The sequence below is a fragment of the Anguilla anguilla genome, chromosome 13, assembly GCF_013347855.1.
Source record: "Anguilla anguilla isolate fAngAng1 chromosome 13, fAngAng1.pri, whole genome shotgun sequence".
Lineage (NCBI taxonomy): Eukaryota > Metazoa > Chordata > Actinopteri > Anguilliformes > Anguillidae > Anguilla > Anguilla anguilla.
The window spans coordinates 3,813,874-3,835,915 of NC_049213.1; the positions used below are offsets into that span (position 1 = coordinate 3,813,874).

General features: G+C 47.7%; 1 protein-coding gene across 1 annotated transcript in view; it reads left to right on the plus strand.

Annotated features, from left to right (window-relative positions):
• Positions 1 to 21,599, plus strand: part of LOC118211351 (zinc finger E-box-binding homeobox 2-like) — a 58,478-nt gene extending 36,879 nt beyond the window's left edge. Inside the window, exons 2-9 of the mRNA XM_035388507.1 lie at positions 3,173 to 3,748; positions 9,449 to 9,652; positions 13,130 to 13,347; positions 14,290 to 14,401; positions 14,776 to 16,169; positions 19,106 to 19,289; positions 21,004 to 21,339; positions 21,454 to 21,599. Coding sequence (XP_035244398.1) covers positions 3,173 to 3,748; positions 9,449 to 9,652; positions 13,130 to 13,347; positions 14,290 to 14,401; positions 14,776 to 16,169; positions 19,106 to 19,289; positions 21,004 to 21,339; positions 21,454 to 21,599 — 3,170 coding nt within the window. The remainder of the gene's footprint in view (positions 1 to 3,172; positions 3,749 to 9,448; positions 9,653 to 13,129; positions 13,348 to 14,289; positions 14,402 to 14,775; positions 16,170 to 19,105; positions 19,290 to 21,003; positions 21,340 to 21,453) is intronic.
• The last annotated feature ends 443 nt before the right edge of the window (positions 21,600 to 22,042 follow it).

Here is a 22,042-nt window from a genome sequence, read left to right on the forward strand (position 1 = left end):
GGAATGAGAAAAATGAATTTATTTTCCCTCTACTATTTTCCTGAAATTTAGGCTTTGACTGAATATGTAGAGATTGAATCAAAGCAATATCTAAAGCACATGGTCTCCATAGAGACAGCGCTGCGTACGCCTGCTACTCCACATCACCGCAGTGACATTTCCAATTTTTAAAAATCTCTGCCTTTTATTTATTTCTGCGTTTAAGGGATATTTCCCCTTTGAAAGCGCTTTAGAGCAAAATATAAACTGTCACTTTTGACAGTATTGCCAACATTTTCCCCTTGAAATGAATCATATCATATAAAATTTTGTTAGCAAACACAAACAAATCTGCTGCGAATCAAAAGCTACTATTATATTGTTTGAGAAATATAATAACTCTGCAACTCCCAATTTTAGTTTCAGATCACTACTCTGTATGAAAATATTGAGTCATTTAAATGATATATTTGGGCAAAGCAATCATTTCAGGGTGTAGATAAAAAGTATTTGCCAATTAAATGTCCTTGTCCTGTCAAATATCCATAGTATATGCAGTACATATTTGTAGCTTATAGATGTGTGTGTACATATGCTTTTACAGTACAGTACATCATGTCCCAAAGTGGGAAAACGGTGTCTGAGTCTGAGAACAGAGTTGCAATAGTTTGCATCGCAGCTCTGACTGTAAATTACACAGTTCTCGGAAGGTCTTCGATAGCTCGTTCTGTCTGACGACGGTCCTGTGAAAGCAGCAGCCAGCTGTTTGAGCTCGCTCTCCGAGCCTTTCCCTCCCACACTGAATTCAGCTTTCAGCCCCAGATTGTTTGTTTGGTGGTGATCGTTTTTGAAACGCGCGGTGATTCTGAAACCCCCGACAGGCAGAGGGTCGCCGGGCTTTTCCCCTGGCTGAATCTCACGAGCAGAAGCGCCCGCTGGGTCGTTTCTCACGGGTGCCGTCCGTGCGTTTTATCTGTGCGGTCGTTTTCTGGTGGGAAAACCGTCCCAGAATGCATTATCCTCCATGTGCCGCGGTGTCGCCGGTGATCCAACTCCATTTTGATAACCAGATTATTTTTGCCGTGTGGTAATATTAAAGGGATGATTATTTTTGCTGTGTGTTTATATTAAAGGAATGATTATTTTTGCTGTGTGTTGATATTAAATGGCTGATTATTTTTGCCGTGAGTTGATATTAAAGGGATGATTATTTTTGCCGTGAGTTGATATTAAAGGGATGATTATTTTTTGCCGTGTGGTAATATTGAAGGGATGATTATTTTTGCTGTGTGTTTATATTAAAGGAATGATTATTTTTGCTGTGTGTTGATATTAAATGGCTGATTATTTTTGCCGTGTGTCGATATTAAAGGGATGATTATTTTTTGACGTGTGGTGATATTGAAGGGACTCTTCACTTTCTCGGGTTTCTTAGATTCTGTTTCAGTTTAGGTGTATTTTTACTGATCCGCCCACAGTTTTCATGTGCAATGAATGATAGTTTAGACACTTTTCTCGCACTGAAGTTTCTGACGGCGTGCTGGCTTTGAAAATGGCTGGAGAGGAGCTAAGAAATGCACTTCAGGTGACTCAGCTTGTGCTGCAATGTCCACGACTTAAACATAGGCCTGTGCCTTTTTAACATACATTTTTGCAAAACACAAAATATAATATATCATATTTTATGATTTGTTCATTTAATTTGGAATTTCAGTTATCTCACGCCATTGCGCTTGTTTACATTGTGCTTATTTTATTTTATTTGTAAGTGCAAATAAAAAGTAAAACCTTAAATCCTGTTTAAAGTATTAAATCAGTGTGCTCTCTCTCAATAATTATGCTGAAACACTAAATTAAACAATACTAGTGTTATTGATTTATTTATTTGTAAGGCTAATTCGTTGAAATTGACATGTTAAGTTAGAGCTGCTTGAAGTTTTATCTATATGACAGATGCTTGGGGCAGCACAGTGGGTCATAGGTTCAATTCCTGGCTAGGACGCTGCTGGTGTACCCTTGAGCAAGGTACTTAACCTGCATTGCTTCAGTATATATCCAGCTGTGTAAATGGATGCAATGTAAATGCTGTGTGAAAAGTTGTGCAAGTCGCTCTGGATAAGAGCGTCTGCTAAATGCGTGCAATGTAATGTCGTGTAATGCTCGATTTTTTGATAAAATATCACAAAAAAAGACAGACTGAATTTTAGCCGAAAAGGAAACTGTGAGGTGAAAGTATAACCACTTCTATGACTGGAATTCATTAAACATTTGTGCTTATCTTTGATTTGCAAATAAGTTTGCTTTTTTCTTCATAAACAGATCTGGTGTTGGTGACCTGTTCCAAGATTTGGAAATTTCGGGGACCGATATCAATAGCCACAGCACATACATCCATTTATGAAGGATAAATGCTACAAACCTTATTTACTAGTAATTATTATTAAGTATACAGTATGAGTCTAGAAATCTATAGTGTCTTTGCACAATTTTATTCATGATTTTTGCTGGTAATAATGATTTATGATAAAGTAAGAATAAATAAAGTTTTTTTTTGATGACAGTGATTCTTTGTTTTTAGCAGGGCATTCTCTCTAAATTTTTCAGCATCATTGGTGCCTCAAATGTATTGCCTCTCTAGTGCCTGTACACCGAGTCGCCATATTAGCCTGTTATCATTGCCATAATCGTAGCATCGCACCAATAAGGATAAGTACATTATAAGATACTATTGACCGATACTGATTGTCGATTGGCCAACTGTTTGTGTCAAATTTTTAAGTTAAGAACAATTGCAGATTGTAGAATCTCTTGCGGTTGTCCTTAACAAGATTCTGTCGCACTGGCACTGACATCGGGGGTCTTAACTTTGACTTGTTAAATGAAGGAGTCACATTTTATTTCTTTACAAACACATTTTCACCAGTTAAATTTGAGGGATCACTGAACTCACCGAACTGTGTTTGTGAGGAAAGAATCAATGGGGATTTAGTTTGCGAGCTCACATATTTTAATTTAATCCATATTGCCTGCCTATGTCCCCTGCATAGATGGTGACCCAAGTACTGAATGATCCAAGAGAGAGTTTATGAGGCCTGAGGTATTTCTCTCTCTCTTTCTCCCTTTCTCTTTCTCTCTCTCTCTTTCTCCCTTTCTCTTTCTCTTTCTCTCTCTCTCTCTCTCTCTCTCTCTGCAGTGGATGTGGAGAAGCTGACTGGCCTGGGCTCGGAGGGGGAAGATGAGGGCGTGGGGTGGGGCATGGAGACCCATGACATCTATGACAAAAGCAGCCTAACACCCAGCGAGGGCACCGAGACAGCCAGCCCCGCCCACTACGCCAACTCCCATTCCCCAAGCCCCGCCCACTATGCCAACTCCCAGCCCCTGAGCCCCACCCACTATGCCAACTCCCAGCCCCCAAGCCCTGCCCACTATGCCAACTCCCAGCCCCCAAGCCCAGCCCACTATGCCAACTCCCAGCCCCCCAGCCCCGCCCATTATGCTAACTCCCAGCCCCCAAGCCCCGCCCACTATGACAACTCCCAGCCCCCAAGCCCCGTCCACTATGCCAACTCCCAGCCCCTGAGCCCCACCCACTATGCCAACTCCCAGCCCCTGAGTCCCACCCACTATGCCAACTCCCAGCCCCTGAGCCCCGCCCACTGCACCAACTCCCAGCCTCTGAACCCCACCCACAGCTGGACGGGGGGTCCTCCCAACACCAGCACCCCAGGGAAGAGAGAGGGGCACAGGGACAAGCTAATGATTTACAGTAAGAGCCACTTCGTTACATTAGATTAGCATGTGGAAATACCAGATTGATATGCATTCAACTCCTAAATACCTGTAACAATGCAAGCATAATTAAGGATCATGTGTCTGTAAAATACATTACAACTCATATACAACAGTCCACACTAGGGAGAGACTCACTTTCTACAAGCACACTTACTGTTGGTTAGAGGGACACCAAGAATCTATGGTAAGCGCACATTGGTTTGAGAGAGACTTGGTGTCTGTGGTAAACACACAACTGTAGGCTGGTTATATAACAGCAGAGGTATTCATTAATTTCAGCAAGGTGAGGCTGACCAGGTGTGCATCATATATTCAGCTGCATCGCCACTCTGAGTTTAGAAATTTCTGGCTGGGACTTGCAGTAATTTTTGCCAAAACCAGTGTAAGAAGCTGAAAAATATTTTTACCTCACAGTGTGTTTCTTAGACCTGATGGAGCAGGTAACATCAAGTGATGCCTGCAGCCATCATTGGAGTTAGTAACTGTAGAGTAGAGTACAGTAGAGTAGTGTAGAGTAGAGTGGAATACAGTAGATTAGATTAGAGTACAGTAGATTAGAATAGAGTACAGTAGTGTATAGTACAGTAGATTAGAGTGGATTAGAGTAGAGTAGATTAGAGTAGAGTAGTGTAGAGTACAGTAGATTAGAATAGAGTAGTGTAGAGTACAGTAGATTAGAATAGAGTAGTGTAGAGTACAGTAGATTAGAGTGGATTAGAGTAGAGTAGATTAAATTAGAGTACAGTAGATTAGAATAGAGTAGATTCGAGTAGAGTAGTGTATAGTACAGTGGATTAGAGTAGAGTAGATTAAATTAGAGTGCAGTAGAATACAGAAATCTTTATTATCCTTGGGGCGACACCCTGTTTCAACCCCAGGCACAGGGGCTTGTAATGTTATGAAACAGGGCTGCACCTCTGAGGCAGTGATTGTACTATAGTACACCATTTACACTCCAGAGACTGTACTATACTACACTACCTATGCTCTAGAGACTGTACTATACTAAACCATTTACGCTCTAGTGACTACTATGATACACCATTTATGCTCTAGAGACTGTAATATACTACACGATTTACACTCTAGTGACTGTAATATACTACACGATTTACACTCTAGTGACTGTAATATACTACACAATTTATGCTCTAGAGACTGTAATATACTACACCATTTAAGCACTAGAGACTGTACTATACTACACCATTTACACTGTACAGAGTGTACTATACTACACCATTTAAACTCTAGAGACTACTATACTACACAATTTACACTCTAGAGACTGCTATACTACACCATTTACACTCTAGATTGTACTATACTACACCATTTACACTCTAGAGACTGTACTATACTACACCATTTACACTGTACAGACTGTACTATATTACACCATTTAAGCACTAGAGGCTGTACTATACTACACCGTTTACGCTCTAGAGACTGTGCTATATTATGTCATTTACACTGTACAGACTGTACTATACTACACCATTTAAACTATAGAGACTGCACTAAACTGCAACATTTACGCTCTAGAGTCTAATATATGACACCATTTACACTGTAGACTGTACTATACTACACCATTTACGCTCTAGAGACTGTACTATACTACACCATTTACACTCTAGACTGTACTATCATACACCATTTACACTGTACAGACTGTACTATACTACACCATTTAAGCACTAGAGACTGTACTAAACTACACCATTTAAACTATAGAGACTGCACTAAACTACAACATTTACGCTCTAGAGACTGTAATATACCACACCATTTATACTGTAGACTGTACTATACTACACCATTTCCACTGTACAGACTGTACTATACTACACCATTTACGTTCTAGAGACTGTACTATACTACACCATTTACACTCTAGACTGTACTATAATACACCATTTACACTGTAGACTGTACTATACTACACCTTTTCCACTGTACAGACTGTACTACACTACACCATTTACGCTCTAGAGACTGTAATATACTACACCATTTACACTGTAGACTGTACTATACTACACCTTTTCCACTGTACAGACTGTACTATACTACAACATTTACGCTCTAGAGACTGTACTATACTACACCATTTACGCTCTAGACTGTACTATAATACACCATTTACACTGTACAGACTGTATTATAATACACCATTTAAGCTCTAGAGACTGTACTATACTACACCATTTAAACTATAGAGACTGCACTAAACTACAACATTTACGCTCTAGAGACTGTACTATACTACACCATTTACGCTCTAGACTGTACTATAATACACCATTTACACTGTACAGACTGTACTATACTACAACATTTATGCTCTAGAGACTGTGCTATACTACACCATTTACGCTCTAGACTGTACTATAATACACCATTTACACTGTACAGACTGTACTATACTACACCATGTAAGCACTAGAGACTACTATACTACACCATTTAAACTATAGAGACTGCACTAAACTACAACATTTACGCTCTAGAGACTGTAATATACTACACCATTTACACTGTACAGACTGTACTATACTACACCATTTAAGCACTAGAAACTGTACTATACTACACCATTTACACTCTAGACTATACTATACTACACCGTTTACGCTCTAGAGATTGTACTATACTACACCGTTTACACTGTACAGACTGTACTATACTACACCATTTACACTCTAGAGACTGTACTATACTACACCATTTACACTCTTGGGACTGTACTATACTACATCATTTACACTCTAGAGACTGTACTATACTACATCATTTACACACTAGACTGTACTAAACTACACCATTTACACTCTAGAGACTGTACTATACTACACCATTTACACTCTAGAGACTGTACTATACTACACCATTTACACTCTAGAGACTGTACTATACTACACCGTTTACGCTCTGTCTGAGGCTCAGGTCCTGAGGGGTCACTCGAATACCCTGGAGCAAAATATTCAGTGGCCTCACAACTGGAACTGCTTCAGTAAATTACTCAGTTGTACAAGTGAACTGTAAAGGATGTTATAGGTGTAGGTTGTTTTGGATATGACTGTCTGCTATACGCCTAAAATATAAATTCTGTGTGGTTATTTCATAATTTCACCTTTTCAACCTCAGCAAGTAAAACTCCATATGCAATAAAATATGACAGATATATGAAAACTTCTCCCACACAAGAACAAAGACCAACTTCAAAATGAAATCAAAACTGGATGAATGAGTGTTCATGTTATTTCAGTGAGATGGGAGCAGTAAATAGGCTGTGTGGGTCCTCACACACGCGTACACACACACATACATACACACACGCTCACACATACATGCACACATGCTCACATACAGACACACACACACACACACACTCATACATACACACACACACACACATACATACACACACACTCACATGCAGGCACACACACACATACATACATACATGCTCACATACAGACGCACACACACACTCATACACACACACTCATGCGTGCACACACACATGCGTGCACACACACTCACCTACATGCACACACACACACATACACACGCACACACAGTGTCTCAGTTTTTTTCTTTCTTTCAGAAGTGTCCTTTCCTAAGACCCCTTCTTTAGCTCTGTTCATCCTTCTTCTTCAGCCGGGCAATTTCAGCCGAGTGTTTGTGGTGAAGACCACGATGCTCAGTGTAATCTGCAGCACACGGGAAATATCAGAGCTTGTGTTTGTGGTGTAGACCATGATGCTCAGTGTAATCGGCAGCACACTGGGGAAAGATCAGAGCTTGTGTTTGTGGTGTAGACCACGATGCTCAGTGTAATCTGCAGCACACTGGGGAAAGATCAGAGCTTGTGTTTGTGGTGTAGACTACGATGCTCAGTGTAATCTGCAGCACACTGGGGAAAGATCAGAGCTTGTGTTTGTGGTGTAGACTACGATGCTCAGTGTAATCGGCAGCACACTGGGGAAAGATCAGAGCTTGTGTTTGTGGTGTAGACCACGATGCTCAGTGTAATCGGCAGCACACTGGGGAAAGATCAGAGCTTGTGTTTGTGGTGTAGACCACGATGCTCAGTGTAATCTGCAGCACACTGGGGAAAGATCAGAGCTTGTGTTTGTGGTGTAGACTACGATGCTCAGTGTAATCGGCAGCACACTGGGGAAAGATCAGAGCTTACGTTTGTGGTGTAGACCACGATGCTCAGTGTAATCGGCATCACACTGGGGAAAGATCAGAGCTTGTGTTTGTGGTGTAGACTACGATGCTCAGTGTAATCGGCAGAACACTGGGGAAAGATCAGAGCTTGTGTTTGTGGTGTAGACCACGATGCTCAGTGTAATCTGCAGCACACTGGGGAAAGATCAGAGCTTGTGTTTGTGGTGTAGACCACGATGCTCAGTGTAATCTGCAGCACACCGGGGAAAGATCAGAGCTTGTGTTTGTGGTGTAGACCACGATGCTCAGTGTAATCTGCAGCACACTGGGGAAAGATCAGAGCTTGTGTTTGTGGTGTAGACCACGATGCTCAGTGTAATCGGCAGCACACTGGGGAAAGACCAGAGCTTGTGTTTGTGGTGTAGACTACGATGCTCAGTGTAATCGGCAGCACACCGGGGAAAGATCAGAGCTTGTGTTTGTGGTGTAGACCACGATGCTCAGTGTAATCTGCAGCACGCTGGCGCTGAACGGTGCTGAAGCCATAAGGACTGGATTAGCAGTCCTTGTTTCCCTGGCCAGCTCCTTCATTCGATTGGAATGGAGGCTGAAATGGATCAGCGCGCCAAGGCGACGCTGCGTTGATAGAACACATATACCAGCACGCGCACATGTGCCCGCAGATACGACGTGCACTCGCTCGCTGTCCCACACGCACGCTGTGTCTGAGTGTCTGTTCCCGTCCTTCTACATGCGCTGCTTTTGTGAATTAAAATCTGGACCTCTACAGTTTACCACATGGGCTCCATGGAGCCCTGGGGGTCCTCCACAGCACTGTGTACCGGCCAGACTGGATGTGCAGTGACTATACAGTATATGGATTATGTAATCCTTTGAAATATATCATCTTTTGAAATGATTGCTGTTGAGTGAGGTGTGCTTAGGGTCGGAGTGAAAACCTACAGGAGAGTACAGTAGATCTCCTGGAACAGGGTTGGGCAGCCCTGTGTTAGCTGATCAATCCCATTTAGATTCTGCAAGGATTTATTAGTTTTGATTTAATTAATTCATTTATTTATTTGGGCCGGCAGTGTAGTATAATGGGTAAGGAGTTTGTCTTGTAACCTGAAGGTCACAGGTTCGATTCCCGGGTAGGACACTGCCATTGTACCCTTGAGCAAGGTATTTAACCTGCATTGCTTCAGTATATATCCAGCTGTACAAATGGATACAATGTAAATGCTATGTAAAAATGTTGTGTAAGTCGCTCTGGATAGGAGCGTCTGCTAAATGCCTATAATGTATAATGTATTAGTATTTAACAGCAGGTTGGTTGGCTTGCTAATGTTGACTGAGCTGAAGCGGGACCGAGCCGCAGGTCGCGCTGCTTCCTCGGGATCTCGCGGCAGAGCGCGGCGCAGCTGACTCGCGCGCGGGCGAATCGGACGAGGGCTAACGCGGTCGCCTCTGTTTCCCGCGCGGCGGCGTCCAGGTCACAGCGACCCCCGAGCGGCGGAGGACTCGGCTCATTACGACTTCCTGATGCAGCTCCGGCAGGCCTCGAACCCGGGACCCTGGCCCGAAGGACACGCCCACAACGGAGCCGCGGGCGTCTACCGCCCGGCCCGGCCCGCCCGCGAGGGCACGCGCCCGCCCTGCTGGTCGCCAGGGAAACAGGACTCACCCGAGGGACACGGTAAGGGAGGGTGAAATTTAGGGACAGGGGTTCCCCAACCCCCAACCCTTTCTGGATAGAGTCCATTCCATCCACGTTCGCTCCAGTCAGAGTATCCCTTTTTTGAGCAGTGTTCTAGAACTCTGTTGCATTCAGCTGCCAGTAGTGATTGTTACATCAGCATTAGAATGTTCAGCTAAAAACATTCTAATCACATATTTGTGACCTCACACCTTAAAGGACGAGACACTGTATTTGTTCAGTCCTCTGCACCCGTTGCCGTGTGTGCGCAGTTACATGGGGACATGCTAATTCCAAATATGAAGGTATTTCGGGCTACATTTCAATATGGGTGAGTCACAGAAAATTTATTTTTATGTTAAGTGGGTCACAGGCTCAGAAAGTCTGGGAATCCCCGTCTAAGAGCTACAAGACAACACAACACACAGGAGAATACAAAACCATGTGAAAACCAGCTGTTATATAACGACCTTAACGCAAACGTCCTTGTGAATGAATTCAAGAAGAATAAATTGCCCTAATGAATCAAAATCAGCTACCAGTCCAAGCTAAGAGCACTGAGCACACAAGCGCTGGTTTAAAAGAGATGGCTTTGGCTGCCCGTTCGGAACTGTGTTCAAACATGAGGTACATCGCAGGTAAAATCTCTGAATGTTAATCAGTGATTTTGAGGGATGGCCAAGGAATCGCCATCGTCTGAACTCCGAGAATGTGAGTGTGGCTGAAAGTGGGGGACGGAAGGTGTGGTGTTTAAGGTTGTGTACTTACAGTATAATCATATAAGTGTACAAGTATATTGTACTCCTTTTAAACAAAGCATAGGGATAGAAATGTATAGTTGCGGTTGTACAGTACAGACTTCAGGACCTTAAAGGCTAATCGGTGTGACTTGTAAAGAGGACACTGTTCTTGCGTCACTCAACTTTACTCTGGTCATTTCTGAGAAAATCCCCCGTACACGACTTGTGTGGCGTGTTTAAGAACACCGAAAAGACGCAGAGGGCTCGTTGCTGAATTTGGCTTGGCTTGTGTGCGGTGACACATGCGCTCTTCAGCAACATGCTCTCCGTTTTAGAGCACGAAGCCTTTTTCTCTGCGTCTCGGGCTTCAAAAACAGAGTCATCTGTGCCACTTGAAGAGGCTATATTTAGGCTGCGCAGGAAAGCAGCCCCGCCCTTCGCCTGTCCCGCACGATGTCACACGGGCTTCCAGAGAGACGGGGACTGCCTGTTCTCTCTTCTTTCTCCCCTCGTCTTCTCCGTCACCGCGCGCGGGGGCTCAGCTCTGGCATCGCAAGTTCGGTCTGCGAGTCTGACGCAGGCTGATGCAGTCGTTGCATCACGCAGTGGAAGAAGACAAATCAGATGTGCACCCTGCTCTCTTTCTTTTCTCTCTCTCTCTCTCGCTCTATGCCTCTTTCTTTTCTCTCTCCCTCTCTCTCGCTCTATGCCTCTTTCTTTTCTCTCTCCCTCTCTCTCGCTCTATGCCTGTGCTGGGTGCATTGGTTTTGTTTTTTGTTGTTTGGGCGGTTTTATGTATTTGAAGTCCTGTTTTTTTTGCGTTGGAACAATGCCTCAATAAAAGGGGTTTTTAAAATCAAACTCTCTCTCTCTCTCTCTCTCTCGCTCTCTCTCTCTTTCTCCCTCTGTTCAGTAAAAACCTGCTCACCAAAGGCACATTTTAATATTATATATCATTTAATATTCGAAACCCACAGAACAGGAAGCTGAGGAGTGGGTCTGTCCAATTAGATTGCATCACCAAGCTTGTTTTGCGACAAAATGGCCCCAGGCCAAAATTGCTCGTAGTTTGTTACGTCTCTTGTACTAATGAGCCCACATTATTGTTTCTCAATGATAAAATCACACTTAAAGGCAGACCTGGTGATGACCTAACTGCTTCTCACTCCTGCTCTGCTCTGGGGAGATTTGGATCTGTGATAGCGGATATGCATTTTCTCTCAATAAATAGAAAATACTGTGATAGGTGCCTTTGTTTAATTCATAATTAATTGAAAATTATTATTTAATGTTTTCCTGAAATGGCCACCAGAGCCTTTGATTTTCACTGATACCGCTTTGACAGCTGCAGCATGTGCTAAACTAACGATCAGGGCAGGGGTCTCTCCCTTAAATTTGGAAATGTATTTTTCAATTCACTCCAGTTGTACAGTTGAGGCCAAAAGTTTACATACACAGAGGCTAAAGATATTCAAATTCAGTTTATAACAACTCTGCACATTTCATGTTACCATACATTTCTTTTGGCAAGTCAATTAGGGCATCTGCTTTGTTCACATCAGAGGTAATTTTAAAACAATCGATTAGAGATAGATTTATTTCAGCTTGAATTCACTATATCAGAATTCCAGTGGGTCACAAGTTTACATACACCAAGTTGACAACCGCAACGACAGATGTAAGTAGTGAACTATAATAGTGGCTGAGCCGTAATACTAGCAGAGCCGTAATGGTGGCTGAGCCGTAATGCTAGCAGAGCTGTAATGGTGGCTGAGCCGTAATGTTAGCTTAGCCGTAATGTTAGCAGAGCCGTAATGCTAGCAGAGCGGTAAATGTGGCTGAGCCGTAATGCTAGCAGAGCCGTAATGGTGGCTGAGCCGTAATGTTAGCAGAGCCGTAATGTTAGCTTAGCCGTAATGGTAGCTGAGCTGTAATGGTGGCTGAGCCGTAATGATAGCTTAGCCGTAATGTTAGCAGAGCCGTAATGCTAGCAGAGCGGTAATGGTGGCTGAGCTGTAATGCTAGCAGAGCCGTAATGTTAGCTTAGCCGTAATGGTGGCTGAGCTGTAATGGTGGCTGAGCCATAATGTTAGCAGAGCCGTAATGCTAGCAGAGCCGTAATGTTAGCTTAGCCGTAATGGTGGCTGAGCCGTAATGGTGGCTGAGCCATAATGGTATCAGAGCTGTAATGGTAGCTGAGCCGTAATGCTAGCAGAGCCGTAATAGTCGCTGAGCTGTAATGGTGGCTGAGCCATAATGTTAGCTTAGCCGTAATGGTGGCTGAGCCATAATGTTAGCTTAGCCGTAATGGTGGCTGAGCGGTAATGTTAGCTTAGCCGTAATGGTATCAGAGCCGTAATGGTAGCTGAGCCGTAATGCTAGCAGAGCCGTAATAGTGGCTGAGCCGTAATGGTGGCTGAGCCGTAATGTTAGCTTAGCCGTAATGGTGGCTGAGCCGTAATGTTAGCTTAGCCGTAATGTTAGCAGAGCCGTAATGCTAGCAGAGCGGTAATGGTGGCTGAGCCGTAATGCTAGCAGAGCCGTAATGGTGGCTGAGCCGTAATGTTAGCTTAGTCGTAATGTTAGCAGAGCCGTAATGCTAGCAGAGCGGTAATGGTGGCTGAGCCGTAATGCTAGAAGAGCCGTAATGGTGGCTGAGCCATAATGCTAGCAGAGCCATAATGGTGGCTGTGCAGACATGGGTTCAGCCCCCCTCTCCCTTGTCTGTGGTCCGCAGAGCCGCCCCCTGCCAGCGTGGAAGGCCTGAGGTCTGTTCTGGCGTGCCCGTTCTGCCAGCGCACCTACCGGAGGGACGCGGCCCTGCGCGAACACGTGCGCTTCTGCCAGGAGCGGGACGGCAGCGGCCGTCTGGACTGCCCGCTGTGTGGCTACAGCTCCCCCTACAGGGCTCAGATGGAGCGGCACATGGCCATGCACAGTCTGGCGCACAGCAAGGTAAGGTGGGGGGGGTCTGGGGGGTGTCACTCACGTTTCTGTCAATCAGATGCAGGGAATTGCGATGTCTCACTTCAGGCCAGTGACAGTCAGTCTCTGAGTTTGAAAATGTTTTGTTTGTAATTAAAGAACCTGAATTTGTGTTCATTTCTTGAACTGACTGAATTCAAATAGGATTGACTCCAACTGTGGCCTCCTTTGATTAACACAGCTATCAGGGACAGCAGCTCCCTGTGTGTGTGTGTGTGTGTGTGTGTGCACATGTGTGTATGTGTGTGTGTGCGCGCATGTGTGTATGTGTGTGTGTGCGCGCATGTGTGTATGTGTGTGTGTGCGCGCACGCACGTGTGTGTGTGTGCGCGCACGCATGCGTGTGTGCATGTGCGCATGTGTGCATGTGTGTGTGTGCGTGCACGCATGTGTGTGTGTGTGCATGTGCGCACGTGTGTATGTGTGTGTGTGCATGCGTGCGCATGTGTACATGTGTGTGAGTGTGTGTATGTGTGCGTGCATGCACGTGTGTGTGTGTGTGTGTGTGTGTGTGTGTGCATGTGTGTGTGTGTGTGCATGTGCGCATGTGTGTATGTGTGTGTGTGCATGCGTGCGCATGTGTACATGTGTGTGAGTGTGTGTATGTGTGCGTGCATGCACGTGTGTGTGTGTGTGTGTGCATGTGTGTGTATGTTCGCTGCTGCAGCTCTATATTCCAACACTTGCTTTTTAACAGTGCACCCGTCCTAACAGCTTAATGTAAAAAATGTTTATGTCCGTCTGGGGCTCTGTTTCAGGTTCTTCCTTCCTTCCTTCCTTCGGACGCTATCTCGATGTCACGGTTAAAGTGTTAAAGATCTGCGATATCCCAGACATCGAGCAATCGCACGCGGGCCCTTTGTGTAACTATAACAGTCTCGAATACAAGTTTTAAAACGTGTTTCTGTACAGCATGCGACCATGTACGACCCCGCGGTGGAAAACAGGAAGTTTAAGTGCCTGCAGTGTGGAAAAGCCTTCAAATATAAGCACCATCTGAAAGAGCATCTCCGTATCCACAGCGGTAAGACCTGTAATCCCTCACCGAATCATTTTCATCTAGTCTTCAAATGTACAGAAGTAGCACCGAACAGTTCTTTACCATATTCAGAGTTCGGAGGTTGTATTGGGATCTGTATGTTGGTGTACACATATATCTTTGGTCGTTTTGTTCATGTATTACAGGTTTTTTACATTTATTTTCAGTTTTTTTTTTGTTTATGTATAGATTGTCATATATTGTATATTGTTAGATACTCTTTAGATACAAGAACTAATTATTAGATTTTCCTTTACTGTGTTTATGGGTGGTTTTATTGATCAGCTGATTGATTAATGGATCCTTAGGCGTGCTTGCTGATCCATGCTTTCAGCACTGACCTCTGTTTCCGCGTGCAGGGGAAAAGCCGTACGAATGCGCCAACTGCAAGAAGCGCTTCTCGCATTCGGGCTCGTACAGCTCGCACCTGAGCAGCAAGAAGTGCCTGAGCGGGGGCGGCGCGGGAGGGGTGCTCAACGGACAGGTGTACCACGCCACGTACCTGCGCAGCTCCTCCCCGGGCTCACCCCCTGCTGGCCACGAGCGGAACAGCGGGAAGGGCTCGCCGTACGCCTTCCCGAGCCCCGGGGCGCTGCTGGACCGGCCCAGGGCGGGGCAGCCGGAGCAGGCGCTGCTGGAGGGGTCCCGCCTCGCCCACGGCCAGGAGCCCCCGGGGTTCTGGGACCCCGCTTCCGAATTCTACCGGGCAGACCTGTACAGGTGCACTAGCCTGTTGCCGTACCTGCACGGCGGGGACAAGTTCGGGCGCGTCCTGCAGGAGATGCTGAGGAGGGGCGGGGCGCACGGGGAGGAGGGCGTTGCCGGGGTGGGGGAGGGCGGAGCCCAGGGGGAGGGGCCTGGGGTGAGGGGGGCGGAGCTGGAGGAGGGCGGGGTCACGTGCCGCTGGTGCTCGCAGCTCTTCCCAAACCACGCGGTGCTGGTGCAGCACGAGCGCTACCTGTGCAGGATGAACCGGGACGGCCTGGAGGCGCTGGAGCGCCCCCCGCAGGGCAGGGGCAAAGAGGCGTCCCAGGCCGCCACCGCCGCCCTGCCGCACCACGCCCACAAGGCCAACGGCTTCGGTGGGGAGAGGTCCCCAATCCGCCGGTCCTCCTGGCCCCCCCTGCCCCAGCGCTCCCCCCTCCTCCGCCACCCCGACCCCCCGGGGTCCCGCCCCCTCTGGCCCACGCAGGAGGCTGGCAGCCCCAGCCCCGCCCACCACCCCGCCAGCCCCGCCCACCACACCGCCAGCCCCGCCTCCCCGTCATTCCTGGAGAGGCGGCGCGGGGCGCCCAGAGGGTTCGACTCGCCCCTCTGCCTGGACCTGTCGGCCCACGCCCCCGCCTGCTCCCCCCCGAGCAGGCCCACGCCCCCCTGCGGGACCCCCAGCTCGGCCGGCTCCCAAAGCGAGCCCCTGGACCTCTCCCTGCCCAAGCCTCGCTGGGCCTCAGGGGGAGAGCGACGCTGCAGCAGTGCGACTCTGCCCGGCGACAGGAGGCCCGCCCCGCCCCCGCCCCCACCCCAGACCCCCGGGGCCTACGGCGGGACGCCTGCGTTTGGGGGCCCCATGTACAGTGCCTTTCCCCTCTTCAATCCCGTCATGCCTGTGGGACACCACGACAGCCTCTCCCCCCTGTCCTTCAACCCCCCCGCCCAGAACAGCACCCCCTTACTGCCCCCCCTGCCCTACATGCTGGAGTCCGACACCGAGTCCTTTCTCAAGAGGGTCCATCAGGAACGGCAGACGTTACTGGTAAGAGTTCACCCCCCCAAACACTGCCAATCAACCGATCCTCTAGCTTAGGGGTCTGACCCCGGAGACCAGCAGTGCTGCTGGTTTTCATTCTTCCCCTCCAATCAGGGGTAGATCGCTACCTGGGACACCAGGTGAACTAAATCTCCAGCCAATCAGTGGCATCGATTGATCAATGAACTATCAGGCAGAAGATAAAACCAGCAGCACTACTGGCCTTGAGGGGCAGAATTCAGCTGCCCAGGTCTAGGCACATACATAGGTAGAAATGAAATAAACATATCAATAATAAAACAATATTTCATTTTATAGTTATATTGTGTTATATTGGATTACATGCTCTATTTCTCTTATTAAAAAGGTGAATAACACAGTGATTAGTCCTGGTGTTTAGGATGACAAACATTTTTACTAGTTACTCATTTTCTCAGTTTCCACAGGCTTGCAGATTTTATGAATCTGTGGACCCGTTTCACAGACGCCGATTTAGCCTAGCCCTAGACTAAATTCAGTTTAGGAATGAGATTCTCCAAACCAAGGACCGAGCTACGGCAGGAGTTATCGTGTTAGACGAGTCTGAAAGCGATTACCTTCAGTAAGTGCAGTGCGAAAGCTGCATTCTCTTCCTGGTCTCTTGTTTGCATTTTAAATGGTGTTTTTTTTAACTTATTAGAGCTCAGTGAAATTCATTGGCAGGTACTGCATTCAAGTAGGTACATTTGGAACGTGTGCTAAGTCAGAGGAGGTCCTATTTCAAAGCCACGCGAACACGTTTGACATCAAATGAAGTTTCCTGTGTTTTGTTTATTTTATTTCATTTGATCTTTGGCTTTCTTTTGGCTGAATCAGGTCATGTGAAGGTTGAAAGTTAAAAAGCATTTTTTTTTTTTTTCTGGTTCTTTAAACTCGACTGCAAGCGCGCACGAGTGGAAATGAAAGTGCTTCCTGTATAGAGAAACTTCCTGTCACTCACATCCCGGCATCATCAAGTGCCCTCTACATAACACTTCTGATTGGCTAGAAGTGACAGCTTTCCCCTCCCATTTTAATCTTGTTTTTTTTTTTTTTTTCAATTATAGCCATCTTAGAAACAGATATATCAGAAAGAGAAAAACGGCTTTTTAATCTCATTTAATTCGTTGAAATCGAAAAGGAACACAGTCCCAACTTTCACCTGCAGTGAACTGGTGAGCGTCTCACCTGCGGTGTACTCGTGAGCGTCTCACCTGCGGTGTACTGGTGAGAGCGTCTCACCTGCGGTGTGCTGGGAGAGCGTGTCCTCACATAGCCCGTGGAGCCTGAGAAACAGCTGAGCGGCAGAACGCCGCGAGCACGCGAGCACGCGTCACGCGCGGTGACATTTCGCAGCCCGCCTCGCGCACCTTTGCGGGGGCAGTCTCCGCACAGGTCAGTCCAGCTGGCGCCCATGTGGGCCTTTGATGTGCTCGCGGAGAGAGAGGTCACATGGGGGAACTCCAGCGGCGCTTCTCAAAAGAGTAACGCTCTGAGTAATGTCCGGAGGAGTCATTCACGCCTCAAATTTACACATTGCTGTCACTTGTTAAATACCGCGCGGAGCGTATTTTACTGGAATCACCACAGAAGTAGAGTGTTTAAAAAAAAAAAGTGCTTGTACAACGGCGCAAGAGATTCGCATTATTTTGAATGACTGAGAGCCGCTCAAGGTTGAAATTCTCCCGCGCTGCTCGCGTTATCAGTCGACGGCATCCGTTTCCTGACGGCGTTAGCAAACACTGGCGCCGCGGTTTGAGTCCGGCCTTCAGGAACTCCTGTCTGCCAGTCGGCTGCCAGCCTCGTGCCCCCCTTTCCGTGCCTCCCTGCTACGAGCACCGCGCGACGAAACGTGCAGAGCGAGTTCAGCCAGGAAACGCTTTCTGCGGTCGACCATCCGCTGCATGACCTCATACTCCAGCCAATCACACGCGCGCCTTTTTAAAACCGGCCGCCAGACCTCTCCAGTTCTGCTTTTGCGTGCTCGCCTCGCTACTGCTCACTCCACCACCCCCGCTTCCACCTGCTGTTTGGACCTGTTTTTAGGCACTGAGGGGTTTTTTTTATGTTTCTCCTGTCAGTTGGGATGATGTAACATGCTCCCTGTTCGATAGGTCAGCACACGCTGGCACGTGCTCAAATGTACCCAAACCAGATCCGTTCAGCACCAAACCAAAATAACGCTGCATACTCATTAATGCATTTAATCTAAATACGGGCGTTGTCATATCTGAAGTATATTTGCTGAAAGGGGTGCAGCTCAGAGCTGTAACCCCGCCCACTTTTGGGATGTCACCAGTATTTTCTAACCAATGACATGAAAGGATGAGACGCAGGGAGACGCAATTGAATAGCGATAGGAGGGGTGTGGGGAACTACGTCAGGCTTTCTGAAAATCTGACTACAGACGTATCACATTATATCCATTACAGAAGTATCATGTTACATCCATTACAGAAGTATCACGTTACATCCATTATAGAAGTATCACGTTACATCCATTATAGAAGTATCACGTTACATCCATTACAGAAGTATCACGTTACATCCATTACAGAAGTATCACGTTACATCCATTACAGAAGTATCACGTTACATCCATTATAGAAGTATCACGTTACATCCATTACAGAAGTATCACGTTACATCCATTACAGAAGTATCACGTTACATCCATTATAGAAGTATCACGTTACATCCATTACAGAAGTATCACGTTACATCCATTACAGAAGTATCACGTTACATCCATTACAGAAGTATCACGTTACATCCATTACAGAAGTATGGAGCGGTTCTAAATGAGAACATGCAGGGGTGTGCATGGAGGGGTTCTAAAGGAGAACATGGAGGGGTTCTGAAGGAGAACATGGAGGGCTGGGCATGGAGGGGTTCTAAAGGAGAACCGGTTTGTGGTGTTTCAGAGCGAGGCGCTGAGCCGGGGGTGTCTGGACTACCTGCCTCTGATGGAGGATGGAGCTGAAGGGGAGGGCGGGCCCGGGAGGAAGAGGCTGAAGAAGACGGACGAGGGTCTGTACGCCTGCGACATCTGCGACAAGACCTTCCAGAAAAGCAGCTCCCTCCTGAGGCACAAGTATGAGCACACAGGTATGCTCCTCATTCACCTGTACACACAGGTATGCTCCTCATTCACCTGTACACACAGGTATGCTCCTCATTCACCTGTACACACAGGTATGCTTCTCATTCACCTGTACACACAGGTATGCTCCTCATTCACCTGTACACACAGGTATGCTCCTCATTCACCTGTACACACAGGTATGCTTCTCATTCACCTGTACACACAGGTATGCACTACACTCACCTGTACACACAGGTATGCTTCTCATTCACCTGTACACACAGGTACGCAATACACTCACCTGTACACACAGGTACGCAATACACTCACCTGTACACACAGGTATGCACTACACTCACCTGTACACACAGGTACGCAATACACTCACCTGTACACACAGGTATGCACGGCACGCACCTGTACACACAGGTACGCAATACACTCACCTGCACACTCAAGTATGCACTACACTCACCTGTACACACAGGTATGCATGGCACGCACCTGTACACACAGGTATGCACTACACTCACCTGTACACACAGGTATGCATGGCACGCACCTGTACACACAGGTACGCAATACACTCACCTGCACACTCAAGTATGCACTACACTCACCTGTACACACAGGTATGCACGGCACGCACCTGTACACACAGGTATGCACGGCACGCACCTGTACACACAGGTACGCACTACACTCACCTGTACACACAGGTACGCACTACACTCACCTGTACACACAGGTACGCACTGAACACACATGTACACACAGGTATGCACTGCACACACCTGTACACACAGGTACGCACTGAACACACCTGTACACACAGGTATGCACTACACTCACCTGTACACACAGGTATGCACTGCACTCACCTGTACACACAGGTATGCACTACACTCACCTGTACACACAGGTATGCACTGCACTCACCTGTACTCACAGGTACGCACTACACTCACCTGTACACACAGGTACGCACTGAACACACAAGTAGCAGAAAACCCACCAGGGCGTTTTAGGTGCTTGTTTAGAGACTGGGGACTGAGCATGCCCCCTACAGGGTGTTTTAGGGGATTGATTAGAGACTGGGGACTGAGCCCCTTGCAGGGTGTTTTAGGGGATTGATTAGAGACTGGGGACTGAGCATGCCCCCTACAGGGTGTTTTAGGGGATTGATTAGAAACTGGGGACTGAGCCCCCTGCAGGGTGTTTTAGGGGATTGATTCGAAACTGGGGACTGAGCCCCCTGCAGGGTGTGTAGGGGATTGATTAGAGACTGGAGACTGAGCATGCCTCCTGCAGGGTGTTTTAGGGGATTGATTAGAGACTGGGGACTGAGCCCCTTGCAGGGTGTTTTAGGGGATTGATTAGAGACTGGGGACTGAGCATGCCCCCTACAGGGTGTTTTAGGGGATTGATTAGAAACTGGGGACTGAGCCCCCTGCAGGGTGTTTTAGGGGATTGATTCGAAACTGGGGACTGAGCCCCCTGCAGGGTGTGTAGGGGATTGATTAGATACTGGGGACTGAGCATGCTCCCTGCAGGGTGTTTTAGGGGATTGATTAGATACTGGGGACTGAGCATGCCCCCTGTATGGTGTGTAGGGGATTGATTAGAGACTGGAGACTGAGCATGCCCCCTGCAGGGTGTGTAGGGGATTGATTAGATACTGGGGACTGAGCATGCCTCCTGCAGTGTGTTCACACGTCCCTGCTCTTCTTCCTGCAGGCAAGCGTCCTCACGAGTGCGGGATCTGCAAAAAGGCCTTCAAGCACAAGCACCACCTGATCGAGCACAGCCGGCTGCACTCGGGGGAGAAGCCCTACCAGTGCGACAAGTGCGGCAAGCGCTTCTCCCATTCGGGCTCGTACTCGCAGCACATGAACCACCGCTACGCCTACTGCGGGCGCGACCCCGCTGACCCTGACCCCGCCCCCGAGCTTGACCCCCTGCCCCTGCTGCCCCTGTCCCTCTACCGGCCGCGTGGCCGGGAGCTGGAGGGCGTGGCCCAGGAGGCGGGGCCGGGCGGGGCTCGCTTCCTCAGCACCTGCAGCTCGGACAGAGGGCTGAGGGAGGAGGAGGAGGAGGAGGAGGAGGAGGAGGAGCGGACTGTAAGGGGGGCGGAGCTGGGGGCGGGAGGGGCCCTGACGGACAGGTCACTCCTGGCGCAGGGCGAAGAGCCGAGCGGCGCGGAGCCGGGGGCGGGGCGGGGGGCGGACCTAGGGGCGGAGCGTGAGGCCAGCGGGATGGCGGTAGCGGGGGAGGGCAGCCCCCAGAGGGACGGGGTTCAGGAGCGAGACGACGGAGACCGTGACACTGGCTAACGGCCACTGGGGAGACACGCCCACTGGGGAGACACGGTGTCTGACAGGGAGCGGTTACCATGGAAACACTCCTCCAAAGGGACAGAAAGCCTGGCTGAATGCCGAAAAGGATGGCTGAACAGAAAGGATGGTTGATTGTGTTGCACAGATTTCACTCCAGGTGCTAGCAATGGAGGCTGTGTCTACACAGACTAAGACCACGCCCACATGCACATGGCCACGCCCATGTGTACATGGCCACGCCCACATGCACAGATCCCATGTAAAACACCACCACTCAGACAAGATTAATCTCTGCTGGTCTCAAAGCACAGGAGGTTGAGTTTTCTTATAAAAACACTCCGAAAATGTATAAATTGTTTGAACCTAATTTGCAAGTGGTTTATTATTCAGCAAACATTCGATTTTTTTGAAGAGGAAATGAGGCGTGCTTATTTTTCCGT